Consider the following 17,401-nt stretch of genomic DNA (forward strand, 5'->3'; position numbering starts at 1 on the left):
AAATGAGAACTAAATGTGGAATTGGATGTACAAAAGCACAAACATTTGTCTATATAGAGTAGCTTAGTTTTCTAATTCTTTAAAATATGCATGCAACTTAACTGTTTATTCAGGCAGAATGCATTAATTTACAGGCCAGTGTAGTGGACACATGTTTTGTTACTGCTTTTTTTTTCTTTTAATCACATAAAAGTTGTTTTTAATGAATTTGCCTGTTGAACAAAATTGTTAAAATATTTTTTATTCTTATTAATATTATTAGTGATGCTGAATAATGAAAACATATTAAAGGGCTAATGCCACAATAGAAATAATAAGAACAATTATCTACACTCACTAAATAGCATATACAGTCATAATTTTCTAAAATAAGTATATTCTATGTGCCTGAAACTATGTATGGTAGTAGGAGAGCTGCATGATAGAAGTTGTAAGCTGCCTAAAGCAATTTATTCGCAATTTATTAATTAATTTATTATTTTAGATTTGCATATTTTGTATAGTGTTTTCTGAAACTGCGCTCATTAACTCTAGAAGGCTCAGCTGGTTTCAAACTTTAATTGTGTCTGTAGATAGGAATATTTGTTTGTTAGTTGAGTAGTGAAGAAAGCTAGGTCTGCTCAATGTTCTGTTTTAAACTCAATGTACTTTTAAATCTTTTGAACAATACAGTTGACAGTGAAAGTCTAAACGACATAGATAAGCCTTTTGATAGACCGCTGAGGTCTGTTTTTAATTGTGTCTGCACAGCAAGTGCTTGTAATTATAATTCTTTTGTAATGCAGTGAATTGGGTTCATGCTGTGTTCCCTCCAAACACCAAACATGGTAACTTTTTCGTTGATTTTTCAAAAAAGGCTGATACTGCTAGGACCTTGAGAAAAGCCCTTAATGCTCAACTTCTTAATTTTATAAATAAGATCATTGTAATTCCTTTGGATAAAGGGCAATTATAATGATCTTATTTATAAAATTAAGAAGTTGAGCATTAAGGGCCTTTCTCAAGGTCCTAGCAGTATCAGTTAATATGCTTGTACTTACTTCTGAATGTACTTAGGTATGAAAAGTAAATGTACTGATTAATGGGAGCTGTTTTTTATTAGCCTATGCAATTTTAAGATTCCTCTGAGGATAATAAGTTTTTAAGGAGAGCGTTTTATATTGTTACAGGCACAAAGTGAGAATACCCTAACTGAAAGATAGCTGTCATCATCAGGATTTAAACTTTCTAGTCGTTCAGCTTCACCGCTCACAGGCCAATTCCTTTTTCCCAACTACTAGTGGTACTCTTATGTTGGCTCAATTTAACATTAAAATAACCCACTTTAATGGCAAATAAATATGTTCTGAATTGCAAATACAGACTCTTATATATTTATTTTAGATTAACATAATGTACTGTATGGCAAAGGGCATATAAAGTATATTTCCACTGAGTATTGGCATCAAATTGACATTAAAATTAAACTAAAAAATCCTGTCATGAATTAGAAGCGGCATCAATTTGCTCAGTTTCTTGACTCACTACTTGATGCCTTGTTTTTTTTAGTCCTCCAACTACCTTGTATTCTTCTTCCTAATCTATCTTCTGCAAGGAACAGATGTGATGCATTATATCTTTTAAAACAGAGCCATGTTGTATCGCAGATTCATCCAAATATCCATTTGCAGTTACGTATGGGACTCCAACTGGAAGAGATGCTGAGAGGAGAGAGAAATATACACAAACTGAGGTACATTGACTTGTAAAAGTATGAGACAATAGTTCTAAGATGAAATAAATAAACCAAAGAGAGAGAAAAAAGAGATGAGGCCAGGATGGATGGGTTGGATTGGTTTTCTCGCGCACTCCCTCTGGGAAGATCAGAGAGACAGGAACTGGCAGTGAGCAGGGAGTCTCTGTGTGATCAAGCATTTTAGGCCCAGTTCCAGTATGTAGGCTTGCTCTGAAGATGACTTTTATACTCACATCAGTTGCATTTTAAGTACTGATTTGTCAACAATGTTCCTTTAACACTGCATGACCTACAGATACTGCATTGCCATGTTCTGAAGTTACATATAAAGTACATTTAAAATCATATGACACTTAATAGCAAAGTCTCAAATTACACTTTTAGGGAAAAAAGCATTGACCTAGTTTTTTGCTGTATTATATCTCCTGTTTTTTATAGTCTGTAAATTTATCGTACCCTTTTAGACATGAATATCAGATTACTTTAAATGCTAATCATTTTCATTTCCTGTTGCTCATTCAAATTCAACTTACAGTATGTCATATTTTAAAAGGTCAGCACTAATGGTGTGAAAGGCAGATGAGATATACACATGTTCTTTTAGCTGTCAACCCAACATGTAGCTTTTGCCAAGAAGTAAAAAACACTAACATACATATAACTTTGATGAGCAGGACGAAAATGTGGACTTTGTTTTAAATGCAAAAGGTTTTTGAGAACCAGGCTATGATTGATAACGTATAATGATACTAACTAGACTAACTTTGTTCTGCCTAGACTGTGCTGATAAACCAAGAGTTTGATTTGCTTGCAATCCTGTATTCTGTTTGTAATGTGGCTTTAAAATTAAATTGTACATGTCGTGGCAATGTCATATTTAACGTTTTACTTTTAAGCAGTATTGCAATATAGCTGAAAATTTAGATTTGGATAAACAGCCGTCTTTAATACATATGTAATTGTTATTGATAAGGAAAATAAATAATTTATAGTACATGTATACTGTACTGACAGAGTGACAAAAAAGTTGGAGACAAATAGCATAGAATCAACTATATTTGAAATTTTAAGCAAATAAAAGATGTTGTCATAGGGTGATTTGAAATGTGGTATTGCTTGCTGGAGATTTAAACACCATTCTTAATCCAACATGACACCCATGCTGTGAATTAGATGCTTGCCTGAACTTGAAAGTGTGAGTCATCCTGCTGTTTTCACATATCCTTTCTCAGTTACTGCCATAAGCTCTTCCACAGAACCTCACCCTAATGCACTGTGAAATTTATTAGCATTCAGCTGCAATAAAATAACAATTTAGTAACTAGAAATATCTCTTGTGTAGTCAAATTTATATTGTATTTTCTATTATAAGATTGCATTTAAATCTAAATATTTTTCGACCCATTTTTTGCCATTTGTACTATTTCATGCTTGTTCTGGTGGCTGATCTTTTTACTTATTTTATGAAAAAAAAAAGCACAATCATCTGCTAATTTAATAATAAAAAACATACACTTAAAACGAAGAACAGTGTTGAGAAATAGATTTAATTATCTTATATGTTGTTTATTGTAATTAATAATGATTTAAAAAATCATAATAAATCTGAATCTATATATTTAATGTTTTCACTTGTTAAGATGACTTGCAGTGTAACATCTTTGTGTCCAGTTGGTGTCTATGTTGGAGCTCAGATCATTAGCTACCATAAGACAGAGTATTTAATGTTAAGACATGACTGTCTGGTAATGCCACACATTTTGCGGTACATGGTTTAGAAATTTCAGGACACACAGACACATACACAGGGATCTCATGACTTGGCAACTTGCAGTGTATATAGAGAATTTCACACCTTGTCTTATAGTTATCTGGCTCTCTCCGTCTCTCTATCCAAGATTCACGCTAGGGGTTTTCTGTGCTGACCAGTCAGCATTTTAATAGCAGTCTGATCTGGTGTAACTGGCATTCAGCTCTAGATTTCGATAAACTGTTCTTGGTCTTAAAGCATTTTGTCCTGGCTGGTGGGTGTCAGAGCTAAAATTGAAGAAGAGACTGTGCGTGAGGTTGTGATAGTAACGTAATGCTGTAAGTCATCACAAGAGCCAAAGATAATGATGTTCAGCTGAGTTCAGATGAGCTCCCATGTCTTTCCCCACTGCTTTGAGAATCTCCTAGACTAATCATCTTCACTTTCCATGATCTCAGCGACTTGAGTTCTTAGCTAGAGTCTATAGCATGAGGTATTATCTTAAATATGAACGGAATCAGCCCAGTGTGTTACTGATCTTGACTATGTGTCTTATTAGGTTAATGGTTAAATATCTGTAATCTCAACACTCTAAAATTGTTGCCACAGGTGTTATTTGTTATAATATTTGGCAACAGCCATAAATTTGGGTTTATGCATAGAATAGGTAAACATAATTAATATAAAAAATAAAAAACACAGTATACCATTTGTATGACACTTCAGTGATAATATGTATACAAATTATATAAAATATATGATTACATATGCAAATTAATTGCTGTTAATTGACTTTTAACAAATATAGATATTTAGTCTAATAAATACAAATTTATCAGAATGTGCCAAGAAAGAGCAATATGCACATTCATTTCAACGTTTCATTTCAAAGTACTTTTTTTATTCATTTTGTTAAATCTGCTCTTCATTAATTGGTACCTTACCAGAAGGCTTATTGTTGCCTATATGTGCCAGGAACTTCTTTCATGTATCCCCACTCATCCTGTGAGCAATTACATCATAATTTTCCCACACTTGCTTGACATTACAATGTACATGCTGAGACATGAGAACCTAAAGAAACTGAGGAACATGACTCTTCAACTACAAAATAAAATAAAAAAACATTTGTTTTAAAATGGGTTAGGATTGAAAATGGTAAGTGTTTTATTGGGCAGCTGTGCTCATTTTTTATTAGGATTATTTAGAAAATTGTTTCCTTATCACAGCTTATTAGCAAACCAAAAATTCTCATGATTAGAAATGAAATACTTCAAGGGCCATCTTATTGTTTACGCATTTCTGGAGTAATACGCATGTTGTATCCAGTTAATACCTGACCCTGACCCTAGATTTTAACAATATATACCCAGCTTGGCCTCTATAATTGAAAGGAGGTATTGAGGCAATGCATGTTTGCCAGTTTTTGAGAGAATAAAACAACAAAGTCAAGGGGCCTGATTGTATGAATGTCCAGCCATTGTGTAAAAAGACAGTTGCATAATTGTGGTGGTGAATTTAACCAAGTTAAAGGTATTAATCTTAGTTGTGCTTGTAAAAATAAAACTATCTAAGGACTGACACTGGGATTTAGAATGTTGGAGACCATTACCTGTTTGTCAGCAATGCAGCAGTCTTATTTATTTAATTTTTTTGTATTAATGGATTTAAGAATTTTTTTTGTGATTAAGATGCATCACTGCCAAATCACACAATCAGGGTCCCTGTGTTTTTTTTGTGTTTTTCATCTGGGGTTCTTTAGTTTTCACCTCCCAAAAAAATCATTACATTTATTTGTGACTCTAAACTGCCCCCTAGGTGTTACTAAGTGTCTAACTCTATAATTTATTCTTTTAAACTGGCATCTGATCTGGGATATCATTCCATATCATGTCCAGTGTTCCTTCGATTGACCCTGGATCTACTATAACTCTGACAGAATAATGCAATTGCCGAAGATGCAGCTGGTTTACTACATTACAGTACTCTTTTTGGAATTTTTTGGAATTAAAATAATATTAAAATGTGTGTAACAATTTTACTTTAGAGCAAAATTCATCTGGTTGCATAACACATACATAAGCCGTTTATTTGACAACTGATGAAAACCTACCAGGACGATTATAAAGACTTTTTTTCAATTGGCATCAGCTGTGGTGATGTAATTTAAGTTTGGGGAGTCTCATAAAACTTTTTGTCAATGAAAGTATTACTTTACATGGGTGCTATGTCAAATACATAGAGATTTATTCTGCCTATTTTTATATATTGTAATAAATTTCAAAATGGAATTGACTTATTCAGTTGGCCAAAAAATATGGCATTAAGGTAATTTGTAAAAATAGTAAATATGTCCAAAAATAGCCTTTAAATGATTCCATTATTGAAAATAATTTTCTTTTGTAATGCGTTATTTAAGACAGGTGAAAACTAGCTGAAAATAGCTTTTATACTTTAGATTTATGTTAGTTATCATGAAAGGTTTATGATGGTGTCATATATCGCTTTGAACACCTATTGCCTTAGGTGCTGGAACACTGAAATAGTAAGCACTGGGCACCCAGTTGTTAAATTGATTTATATGCCATCTACTTTAGCCAAAACTACCTCTGAATAAAGTGTTACTAACGTATATGATATACAACCTTCAGTGAAAAGGGGCATTCACTTGCCCATGCAAAATAAGCTCACCAAATTTAACCACATTTCCGGAAATTGTTTAATAGGGCTTCCTAGGGTCCCACTGTACACTTCATTAGATTATTGTGTTTCAAACAGGTACTGATGTGAATTGTCTGAACTGATTGCCAAAAACCAAAAACATTAATGAAGAGACTGCACATAATCATTATTTTGTCATGTAATGTATAAAAATTCTGTTAGGCAGCACCTACTCCTTATTATATATTTACATAAAAGCAGATGGATGGAAAACCCCACTTGTGGCATGTTGTGTGTATTATTCACGGTGTGATGCTGCCATCACAGGACTGAATTACTCTCCATGCTATTTGTAGCTGTGCATTCATTACTTACAGCTGGCCTTTAGTAGTGTCGTGCCAAATTTCACCCCTGGTAAGTGTGTCACCTGTTAGTTAAGTGACCCGCCGAGGCCATATGTTGTCTGATGTTCTCTATTGTATGAGGCCACAAAATTGTTTCACAGCTCAAAGTTAGACCCAAACATCCGACACCAATAATGAAATAAAATGGGAATCAGCAGGATATGTATTTTTGCTAGAATGAGTCGTATCCTTGGTGAGGAAAACCCACTGTACTGCATGGACCGCATTTACAATAGAAAATATACAACTCCAATTCCAGAAAAGGTAGGACATTGTGTAGAATATAAATAAAAACAGAATGCAATGATTTTCAAATCTCATAAACCTATACTGTATATTATTCCCAACAAAAGATAGAAAACATATAAAATATTAAAACTGAGGAAATCTAGCAATTTCAGAAATAAATTGGCCAATTTTGAATTTGATGGCTGCATTTTGTCACAATAGAGTTTAGACAGGGCCATGTTTTCCACTGTTTAGCATCCCCTTTCTTTTAACAACAATCTTCTAAAGCTGATTAATGTTGTCCTATTTGTGTGTGAAACAGGATTGTTTCTACTCAATGGTCCTGGGATTTCTTTGTCATATTTTTTTGTTTTATAATGGACCAATTGTTTTCAACTGGTGATAGTTAAGACTGCAGGCATGCCAGTGCAGCACCTGGATTTTTCTACTAAGAAGCCATGCTGTTTTACTAGATGCATTATGCAATTTAGCTTGTCTTGCTGTAATATGCAAGGCCTTCCATTAAAAAGATTTGATCTGGATGGAAGCATACGGTGCTTAAAAACCTGTATATGCGTACCTTTAAGCATTGATGGTGTCTTTCCAGATGTACAAGCTGCCCATTCTAAAGGCAAAAATGCCCTCATACCATCAGAAATGCAGGCTTTGAACTGAACAATAATGATAAGCCAGATGGTCCCTCTCCTCTTAGGCTAGAAGATGTGGCATCCATGGTTTGCAAAAAGAAGTTCATTTTAAATGACCTTTGGTCCCGAGAAGATGAATGCATTTCTGGATCATGTTCACATGTGGCATCTTCTTTGCATGATAGAGCTTTAATCTGAAATTGTGGATGACACAGCAAACTGTGTTTACAGGCAGCGATGTCTGAAAGTGTTAATGAACCTATGCAGTGATTTCCATTGCAGAATTTTGCCTGTTTTTAATGCATTCCTGCCTGAGCACCTAAAAATCACAGGCACTCAATATTGATTTTTGCCCCTGTCCCTTGCACACTGAGTTTTCTCCATATTCTTAGAATCTGATGAGATTTTGTATTGTAGATTAGATATTCAAAGTCTTTGAATTTGAAGTTATTTAAATGTTAGCAACTTTATTCAGAATTTGTTCCACAATTTGCAGATGCAGTTTTTCACAGATTGGGGAACTCTGCCCATCTTTACTTCTAAGTGGCTCTCAAAGATACTCTTTTTATACCCAGTCATGTTATTGACATGTTGCCAATTAACCAAATTAGATGAAAAATATTCCTGCAGCTGTTTCTTTTTACTTGTTTCAACATTTTTCAGATTTTGTTGAAGCCCTCAGATTCAAAATTACCTTATGCTTAAAATGGTTTCCTCAATTTCCTCAAATTTGATATCATTGATATGTTCTTTTATGAATAAAATATGGGTTCATACAAATCAATAGAATACAAATCATTGTATGATTACCTGTCGAGTGTATAAAAGTTAGAATTGTAAACCTTTTATTTCATAATAACATGTTGCAGAGTGTTGGAATTGACTTAGCTCTGTGTATGTTTGTCTATGGGTCTTTGTGTTGTACATTCTGGGCATTAGACCTCCTCTCATATAGCAGCTGACAGGCAAAATTCTTCTCCCATGTGTGCGTGCATGTACGTCCATGTATGTGTGTCGGTGCATAGGTGTTGAAAAGCCAGGGAAAGTATATCTTTATGGCGGTAGGCATATTTTTTCTTTTAGAATCCACAGGTGCCAAAGAGAGTGTGTGTTTGTGTGCCAGTATATAAATGTGTGTCGTCTTGTCAGTTTGTGTGGCTGCATGTATTGTTGAAATTAATGTAAAGCTGACTGTGGTAATGCTTGATACATTTCAGCATCTTTTGACATTTATTTTTTCTCATGTGCTGGTGCATGTGAGCCATTTCACTAGGCTGGGCAATCCTTAATAGTGAACACTGTGTGTGTGTGTGTGTGTGTGTGTGTGTGTGTGTGTGTGTGTGTGTGTGTGTGTGTGTGCTTGTATTTAACTCCTTGCTGAGGCCACTCTCACCACACGCATTCTTGCCCTTTTCATTTTTATAAACTATTTATTATATTAGACTGAAAGATCTCTCTCAAATACAGTTTTATGGTTGTTCATGAATTTGATTGTTTCTATAAAATGTTATATTCCCAATATTATTTTTTAAAAATGTGTCAAAACTGTATACTCTGTAGGCTGCATCATCATATTATTTCCCCCCAGTTGGGTCACCTACAGATTCCCACCCACCAGCCACTTTCCCATCATATGACATCTACCAAACTGAAAGCATGAGGGCTAACATGTGCTTCCTCCACATGAATAACAGAGCAGTATAAAACACTTAGAGAAGGGGGTGATATGCCCTATTCTGCAAAATAAATGAGCTCACAGGCACTCCTGACTAGTTAGGGAAACAATGATTCAATCCCTTCCACCCAGATAGAGTATGACCAATTTTACTAGATGTTTCTTAGCTACATATTGTATGTGAATCTGTGTGTGTCTTTGTTGTTAACTACCCTTTTATACTTGTTTTTGGAAACTTGCTATTTTATCACTGCTGGTTTTTTATGGATTCCAGTCTCATTTCTTCTGAATGCATAATAATAAAATTAAAGGGAACAAATTCTAACTTTGGCATTTTTACCATAGGCATAGCTTAAATAATTTTCATGCATTCAATGCATGAATCAATGGCATATTAATTAGATATGTGACAGTTCCTGAATTGTATTTATTTGTTGATTTATTTATTTAGTTTTAGTTTTGGTCAGCACACAGTTTAAATGCTTGGATAAAGTACAGAGTCTGGGAAATTGGTAATGTAGCCAACACTGCCATCTACTAGCTAAAGTTTGTATTTGCAGTGATTTACAAATACATACTGTAACAATAATAGTTATACTGATGACATTAATAATAATACATTTTCTTTCACTTTTCCTGGTGAGGGTTGTGGTGACACAAGTGAAAAAGGTCAGCTGAGAGCAGAGTACTTTTTTTGAGCTATAATGAGAGATATCTCTTCATCAGGTCCTGGGACATATCCTCCAGTTGGGCATGAGTGATACAGGTAAACTGGGAGCCAGTTCTTCTGAGACATGATAGATTTGCTTAGAATAAAAGACATAATCTCAATTTGATTCATTTGAATGAATCAACACAAATAGTTCTATGTTTATTTATTAGACTGTCTGATTTTTCATTTTTAAAAAGTAGAAAGAAAGACCATAGTGCCATTTTGAAAGCATATCATTTTCTATGCAAAGTGCATTAAATGCACTGAAAAAAAAAAATAGCACATTTCCATACTCCATTAAACTGAACTACAGCAAGATGAAGTTTTTTATTCCACAGTGACACCATGAGCCTGGATGAGAGTAAAACTCTCTTAAAATTGATCTGATTTGATTGCTTCCATCTGGTCTCAGGTCTGGTCTGTGCATTGAACACAAGCTCCCATTTACATGCTGCATTTCTAAAATTAGTACGATAGAAGTACATTAAATCTGTAGTTATATCGGTTGTTGTCTTGTTTTTAAAGTAGAGGTGGTGCTGAGCTAAGCAGAAGTTAATGAAAATCCTTTGTATTGTTTTAGGTGAACAAGGAAAATGTGTTGCTTCACACAAGTGCTTGTGCAACATTCTCCATTACCACCAGATAGCAGAATTGGTCAATTTATGTACCAGCTGCGATTATTTTTACAGCATAAAATGCATGTCATAAATACCTTTGTAGATGACATTTTTTATTGGAATAAAGTGACTGGTCCAGTATCTGACAACATGGCTGCTCTAAATGGTGAAAATTAATTACTAAACAGAAGTAGTTTTTCATTTCCTGAAGTCAGCTACATCTACAGTTGTGTTCAAAATTATTCAACCCCCAATGCTGTAAATGGTTTTAGGGAATTTAGTGTACATTTGTAATTGTATTCAGAATGAAATCCTACAAGGACTTCTTAAAGAACCATATGCAACTAAAATGACATCAATTAGTTTTGTAATACAGTAGTAAATGTTTCTTTTGTGAATTCTTCATTGACATAATTATTCAACCCCTTAAAGACTACCACTCTGAAGAACAGAGGTTCAATGAAGTGTTTTCAGTCAGGTATTGAAAACACCTGTGGATATCAGGGAGCAGCAATAAAGCCTAATAAGCACCAATTAGGCAGCTTTAAAATGACTGTGATACTCAGCTCCTTCTAGACATTTACTGGTGTGGTTACAAACATGGTGAGGTCAAGAGAATGGTCCAGGAAGACAAGAGAACAGGTGATTACTCTTCACAGGAAGGGCAATGGCTATAAGAAGATTGCAAAGATGTTAAACATACCAAGAGACACCATAGGAAGCATCATTCGCAAATTCAAGGCAAAGGGCACTGTTGAAACGCTACCTGGTCGTGGCAGAAAGAAGATGCTGACTTCAACTGCTGTGCCCTACCTGAAGCGTAGAGTGGAGAAAAGTCCCCGTGTGACTGCTGAGGAACTGAGAAAAGATTTGTCAGATGTGGGTACTGAAGTTTCTGCTCAGACAATACGGCGCACCCTGCGTAATGAAGGCCTCCATGCCAGAACTCCCAGGCGCACCCCCTTGCTGTCCCCAAAGAATAAGAAGAGTCGACTGCAGTATGCCAAAAGTCATGTGGACAAACCACAGAAGTTTTGGGATAGTGTTCTGTGGACTGATGAAACAAAATTAGAACTGTTTGGGCCCATGGATCAACGCTATGTTTGGAGGAGGAAGAACAAGGCCTATGAAGAAAAGAACACCTTGCCTACTGTGAAGCATGGCGGGGGGGTCAATCATGCTTTGGGGCTATTTTGCTTCTGCAGGTACTGGGAAGCTTCAGCGTGTGCAAGGTACCATGAATTCTCTTCAGTACCAGGAGATATTGGATGACAATGTGATGCAGTCCGTCACAAACCTGAGGCTTGGAAGACGTTGGACCTTTCAACAGGACAATGATCCCAAGCATACCTCCAAGTCCACTAGAGCATGGTTGCAGATTAAAGGCTGGAACATTTTGAAGTGGCCATCGCAGTCACCAGACTTAAATCCGATTGAGAACCTCTGGTGGGACTTAAAGAAAGCAGTTGCAGTGCGCAAGCCTAAGAATGTGACTGAACTGGAGATACCCGTAGATCGCTGCAAGACACTTGTGTCAAGCTATGCTTCACGTTTAAAAGCTGTTATAACTGTAAAAGGATGTTGTACTAAGTACTAAGATTGAATGTCACTTGGGGGTTGAATAAAACTGATAATGATGTGAGCTCAGAAAAGACATTTGTGGTTATTTCATTATAAATGTTATGTTATATTTGTCTGACCTACACGTGCCTCTTTTATTTAATTGTAAGCAGGATGACTGAATGATCATAATCAATGTCAAACCGACCAAAACAATAAATTTCAGTGGGGGTTGAATAATTTTGAACACAACTGTAAATGTCCCCTAGTGTGTGTGGGTTTGGTTGGGTTTACAGAGAACACCCCCAAATTGTTTTACAAATTAGTTTCTAAACAAAAGATATGACAATGCTGCATTTTAGCTTGAGATTTCTTTCCCCCAGCAAACCAAGGACTGACTTATTGGATCCTAAGTGCAAATGGTACCTAAAACCTAGAACAGAAACATGATAGTCCATCATCTCATCTTTTTGTGCTGGCTCTTGCCAGATGACACTTGAAGTCATACATCTGCCTCTGATTGTGTGACTTCAACTTTTCAGCAGTTCCATTAGTTAAAACCACTCATCTTGCTTTTACATGCAAAATAATTTCCTGGTGCAGTAAGGGTCAAGAAAACGTGTGTGTATGTGTGTGTGTGTGTGTGTGTGTGTGTGTGTGTGTGTGTGTGTGTAAAAATGTATTATATATTAGGGTTGTAATGACACACATATTCAAACCAAAAATCGGTTCAGTGCTCTTTAAATTGTCATTAGGTGTGGATAAATGTGTCCATAGAGCCCTGCAATGGGTTGGTATTCCATCCAATACTTATGTTCATCCAATTTTCCCCCTCTTTTTCAGTTATAAAGGTCGAGTGGTGGGCAATGGAATTCTTGCTCAGAGACACAATCCTGAGGTGAGGGTCAGTGGTCCAGATGCTATGTTAGCAGCAGTAAAGGAAAGACTCGAGCACTTCAACCAGGTAAGTTTTTGCCTCTTTAATAGAGACTATTGAAGTTTTACTATTTTATTGATCACTTTTATACTTTTTGATACAAATTGGTGTCAATATTTTTAGTTTGGGATATAATAGAATGTTGGAAGCCTCTGAAACAAACAGCATTTGGCCCTCCAGTCAATTTTAATTGATATTCCAAAACGTTATAGTGACTTAAATTTTATTTTAGAATTTTTTTACAAATGTGAAATTATATGCTGGAGAATGTCCTTCAATAATAGATTAGAGTTGCTTGTATTTTTATTATATTACATACATTCTTTTGTGTGCAATTAGGAGATTCAACAGCACATGCCAGCACTGGGACACAGGGATTCATGGGAAGACCTGGGCAGTGGCGAAGGCAGTAGCGGCGATTGTGACGATGAGGATGGTTGCCAGGGGTCAGGGGAAGGCACAACTAAATCCTGTGAGCAAACAGTTAATAGTTTTTTCTTAAAAACTTGAACCTGATATAGTACATAGTATTTTAACAAAAACTAAACTGTCATTTATCTGTGGTAATCTAGCTAAATTTGCACCTGTGCTTGTGGCAGTTATTAAAATAGGGAAAGCACAACTGCATATTTAAGGGTCTTTTTTTTTGCTCCCTGACAGCTGTTAGCTGAAGAAAGAAGCTAGCCAGACCTATTAAAAAAATGGAATGCAAATACTTAAACAGTACCCTATACATAGAGTTTATTAAAAATGTTTACAAATTACATCTACTGTAGTCTGCTAGTAATTCTGACTGGAACTGCTTTAAGCACCATATACAGAAGATACGTATGTGTCCAGTTGTATAAGCAGTAACTTGTACTGTTGTCCCCGTGTCTTAATGTTTCCTTTATAGTCCAATAGTAACACTTGTTTCTCATAATTAGCAAGTTTCACCATTTCTTCATACTCTGTATTATTCCGACTGAGAAATTTACAGTAAGAAAAAAACAACATTTAGCTTGGATGTTAAAAGGAAATAGTGAAATAAACTGTGTGCAATCACAAGTGTATTTAAGAAACAGCTTTTGCTTAATGTGTCACAACATGTGTCAGTCATTTTCATTCTTTTTAATATACTTTAGGCATGTTTTATGGTTAATTGATGATGGTATACTAAATTAGATGCACATCATTGTGGGTATCTGAATGATAAAAACTGATTTCATTTGCAATTATACCAAAATATTTTGCACTTTAAGCAGCTGTACAGTTGTAGAAAATATGATTACAAAAAAATCTTTATTTTAGTGCTGATCTCTCTTTCTACACACTGTTTAGGTTTTTCTTTCACTTGTTTACTTGTCTTCTTTTTGGGTTTCATTATCAGTTGCACTGTCAACCCCCTTTTCCCCTCTTGTTGACATTTCTGGTATCTCCTTATTTATATAACAACCACATTCTTTTCTCTTCTCTCTCCAGCTAACACAGACTCTAGTGTTGACACCACAGTGGTGGTGAAATCTCCACCTCATGATGCTCCTGTTGGACGTTTTAAACCCAAACTCCAAAGTAGAGCTCAGCTTAATCTCCCCTCATTCACCACCCTCATCCTCATCCTCATCCTGGGACTGCAATGGACCTCGAACTGAGAGGTTGAAGATACACATAAACATGAATAAAAAAACGCAAGAACCTCTTCTGCCTGGATGCTTATGTTTAGCTCTATATCGTCTTCCAAGACTGCTGCCATTTTTCATGGCAGCAAAGATCGAATATATTCTTAAAGCAGTTTTCTCTAACATAAACACACATGATCAAGCACATTAGTAGGCATTTACTGCTTTTAACCATATTCTGTCGGATGAAATGTCACAAACATTCAACCAGTCAGTAAATTGCATGGCAGAATCACTTCTCAAGCATAATGGACAAAGACAATATCTGATCAGCAAGGAATGTTCTCAGACACACAGAGGAAATAGAAGAAAAAAATTATATTATTGCTATGCTCAATTATAGTTTGTATATAGTTATAATTCCATAGTGAAGACAGTTTTTAAATAAAAATACTACACAAAAATCCCAACATTTTTATTATAATATGTATAATTATTATAATTGTATAATTGATATTATACAATTATAATATAAAACATATATAATTTGGTTCACACAGAAAAACATCTTTTTAACAATTATGTTATAAAATTGATAACTTCAACAGTAAGAGTATTAATTATGTATTTAATTGCTTCAGATTAGATGTATCACGTTTAAAACCCTTACCCTTTTTTTTGTGAAGCCACAATGGAAAAATAAGGGTAGGGCAGAAAGTGGCATGTGATTTTAACATCAACTTAAACCTAATCAATGAACACATGCATCAAATACATTTGCATTTATGGCATTCGGCAGATGCTCTTATCCACAGCGACTTACAATTATCTCCTTTATACAAACGAGAAGTTGAGGGTTAAAAGCTTTGCTGAAAAGCCCAGCAGTGGCAGCTTGTTGGTATTGGAATTTGAACTCACAACCTTCTGATCGGGAGTCCAACAACTTTAACCACTCAGCTACCGCCTCTTATTTTCAGTAACACTGCAGAATTCTGCTTGGTGTTAGTATGTGTAATGTCTTCAAATTGTATGTTAATTTTTGCTACCTAAGTTACTATCACTCTTAATGGACTAGCTAAGTTTTCATCCACATATTTTCAAATTAGACATCTCATTGCATCTAAAATCTGATTCCTGATAGAAAACGTTAGAATTCTTCAGTTAAAGCTTCCCATTTCAGTCAGCACCACACAAAATGTACTTTTTTACTGCACTTTAAAAGTGATTGTAAAAGTTGATCATATTTGTAATTTGTATTTCATCTGTTAAACAGTTGCTGGGATGGAAATGTGGTTGTTATTCTACATTTAATTAAGTAATGATGGGATCTTCAGGCTAGGTTTCTGTGATTTTCTTATTTGTTATACAAAATTTTGCTGCACACCTTTATGTATTTTTTTACATAGCAGTTGGACAATAGTTCCACATTTCTAGGACTGGTAAGGAAATTACTTATGCTTCTCTTTTGCCTCTTATTGTCATCAAATGCACAATGGACATTTGCATAGAGTATGTATAAATGTATATAAGGTCATTCACTGTTTTGTCTGTGTATTGCATTTTTTTTTTTGTATTGTGAATGGTGCAGTGAGAGAGGCAATGAATCCTTTTAGTGCTTTCAAGAGGTCTGAAATTTTATATTTAAATCAAGAAGATGAACTGCTTCCCACACTTCTGAAATGACTTACAGTTGATATCCCATTAGCCTTGGAATGTTGATATATTAACATGTCACATTAACAAAACTTTAGAAAAATTGTCTTCAGCTTGAAAAAGCATATACATTTGCAAATGTAATAAATGCCCCGCAGTTGTACAAAATGCACAAAGAAATGCTGTTCCTGTGTGGCTGTAATTAGTCACAATGCAAGTGCAAACGTAACCAATTTGCATTAACTACATTTATTTTGTAATTTTGAATATTCATTAAGGTATCATTTAATAGTAAATAAACATTGTTATAATGTTTGCATATGTTTTTGCATAAGGACCTCTTTTATAAATCGGTCACTTAATGTATTTTTTTTTTTTTTTATGAACTAAAAAGGAACAATGGGTTATAAAAGTGTCATGACTTCTCTTTGAATAATGTCACTTGGCAAAACCATTTACATTTTCAAAAAACTGCATATTTCCAGTGTTGTTGCAATTCTTTTGCAGGTTGCTAAAGATTTGCATCTAAAGATTTATATTTAGAGGAAAATCTTTTTTAATTTTTTCAAATCCCTATAATTTACTGTAACTATTTCTTTAAATCATTTTTCTCACCAATTATGTGTCAATATGTGGTTTAACTGAAATTACACAGCCGAATCTAAAAAGGTAAACATATTTGCTGGTTTTAAAATTGAATTAACAATGATTTATTTGACAAAGAATTAACATAAATTTATAAATATGACTAAGTTGACTGTCAGTTAGCTGAATGTATGACAACTTACCTTTCTGAATTTAAGATTTCTACATTATATGTTAACTCGGCTACATGATTCTTTAAGTAGCTTATAGTTTTGAGCTAAAAAGCTGTTGTAAAAGTATGTTTGAAACCTTAAAAAGCTTTATTTGCATTTGCTTGTTTAAACTGAAGTGATTGTCACGAGTCTGGGGCCTCGCCATAAAGTCATTATTTCTACAGTTTCATTATTACATTGTTTTAATAAATCTCTACATTTAAGCTGTTTTGTGGTCATATAATTTGAGATACAAGACAACTCATCAACTAGTGGTTAAATGGTTTTAACTTCAAAGATTTTACATTTAAAACCAAAAAGTGATATTTAACATGCAGCATTATTTCTTATTAAATGTAAGTAAATTAGTGATTTACCCAATCTCTTCTGTTGAAGCATGTATTTAGGCAACACTTTGATGGATTTG

The 17,401-nt window shown here is 34.6% G+C and overlaps 1 protein-coding gene across 2 annotated transcripts in view; it reads left to right on the forward strand.

Moving 5' to 3' along the window:
* The window catches only part of gpc5c (glypican 5c), an 84,362-nt gene extending 67,164 nt beyond the window's left edge, over positions 1–17,198 (forward strand). For both annotated transcript variants that reach the window (XM_046876082.1, XM_046876083.1), the window contains 3 exons: positions 12,833–12,953; positions 13,266–13,398; positions 14,388–17,198. In XM_046876082.1, coding sequence (XP_046732038.1) covers positions 12,833–12,953; positions 13,266–13,398; positions 14,388–14,557 — 424 coding nt within the window. In that variant the 3' untranslated portion in view covers positions 14,558–17,198. The remainder of the gene's footprint in view (positions 1–12,832; positions 12,954–13,265; positions 13,399–14,387) is intronic.
* The last annotated feature ends 203 nt before the right edge of the window (positions 17,199–17,401 follow it).

This window comes from Silurus meridionalis, chromosome 20, assembly GCF_014805685.1.
Source record: "Silurus meridionalis isolate SWU-2019-XX chromosome 20, ASM1480568v1, whole genome shotgun sequence".
Classification (NCBI taxonomy): Eukaryota; Metazoa; Chordata; class Actinopteri; order Siluriformes; family Siluridae; genus Silurus; species Silurus meridionalis.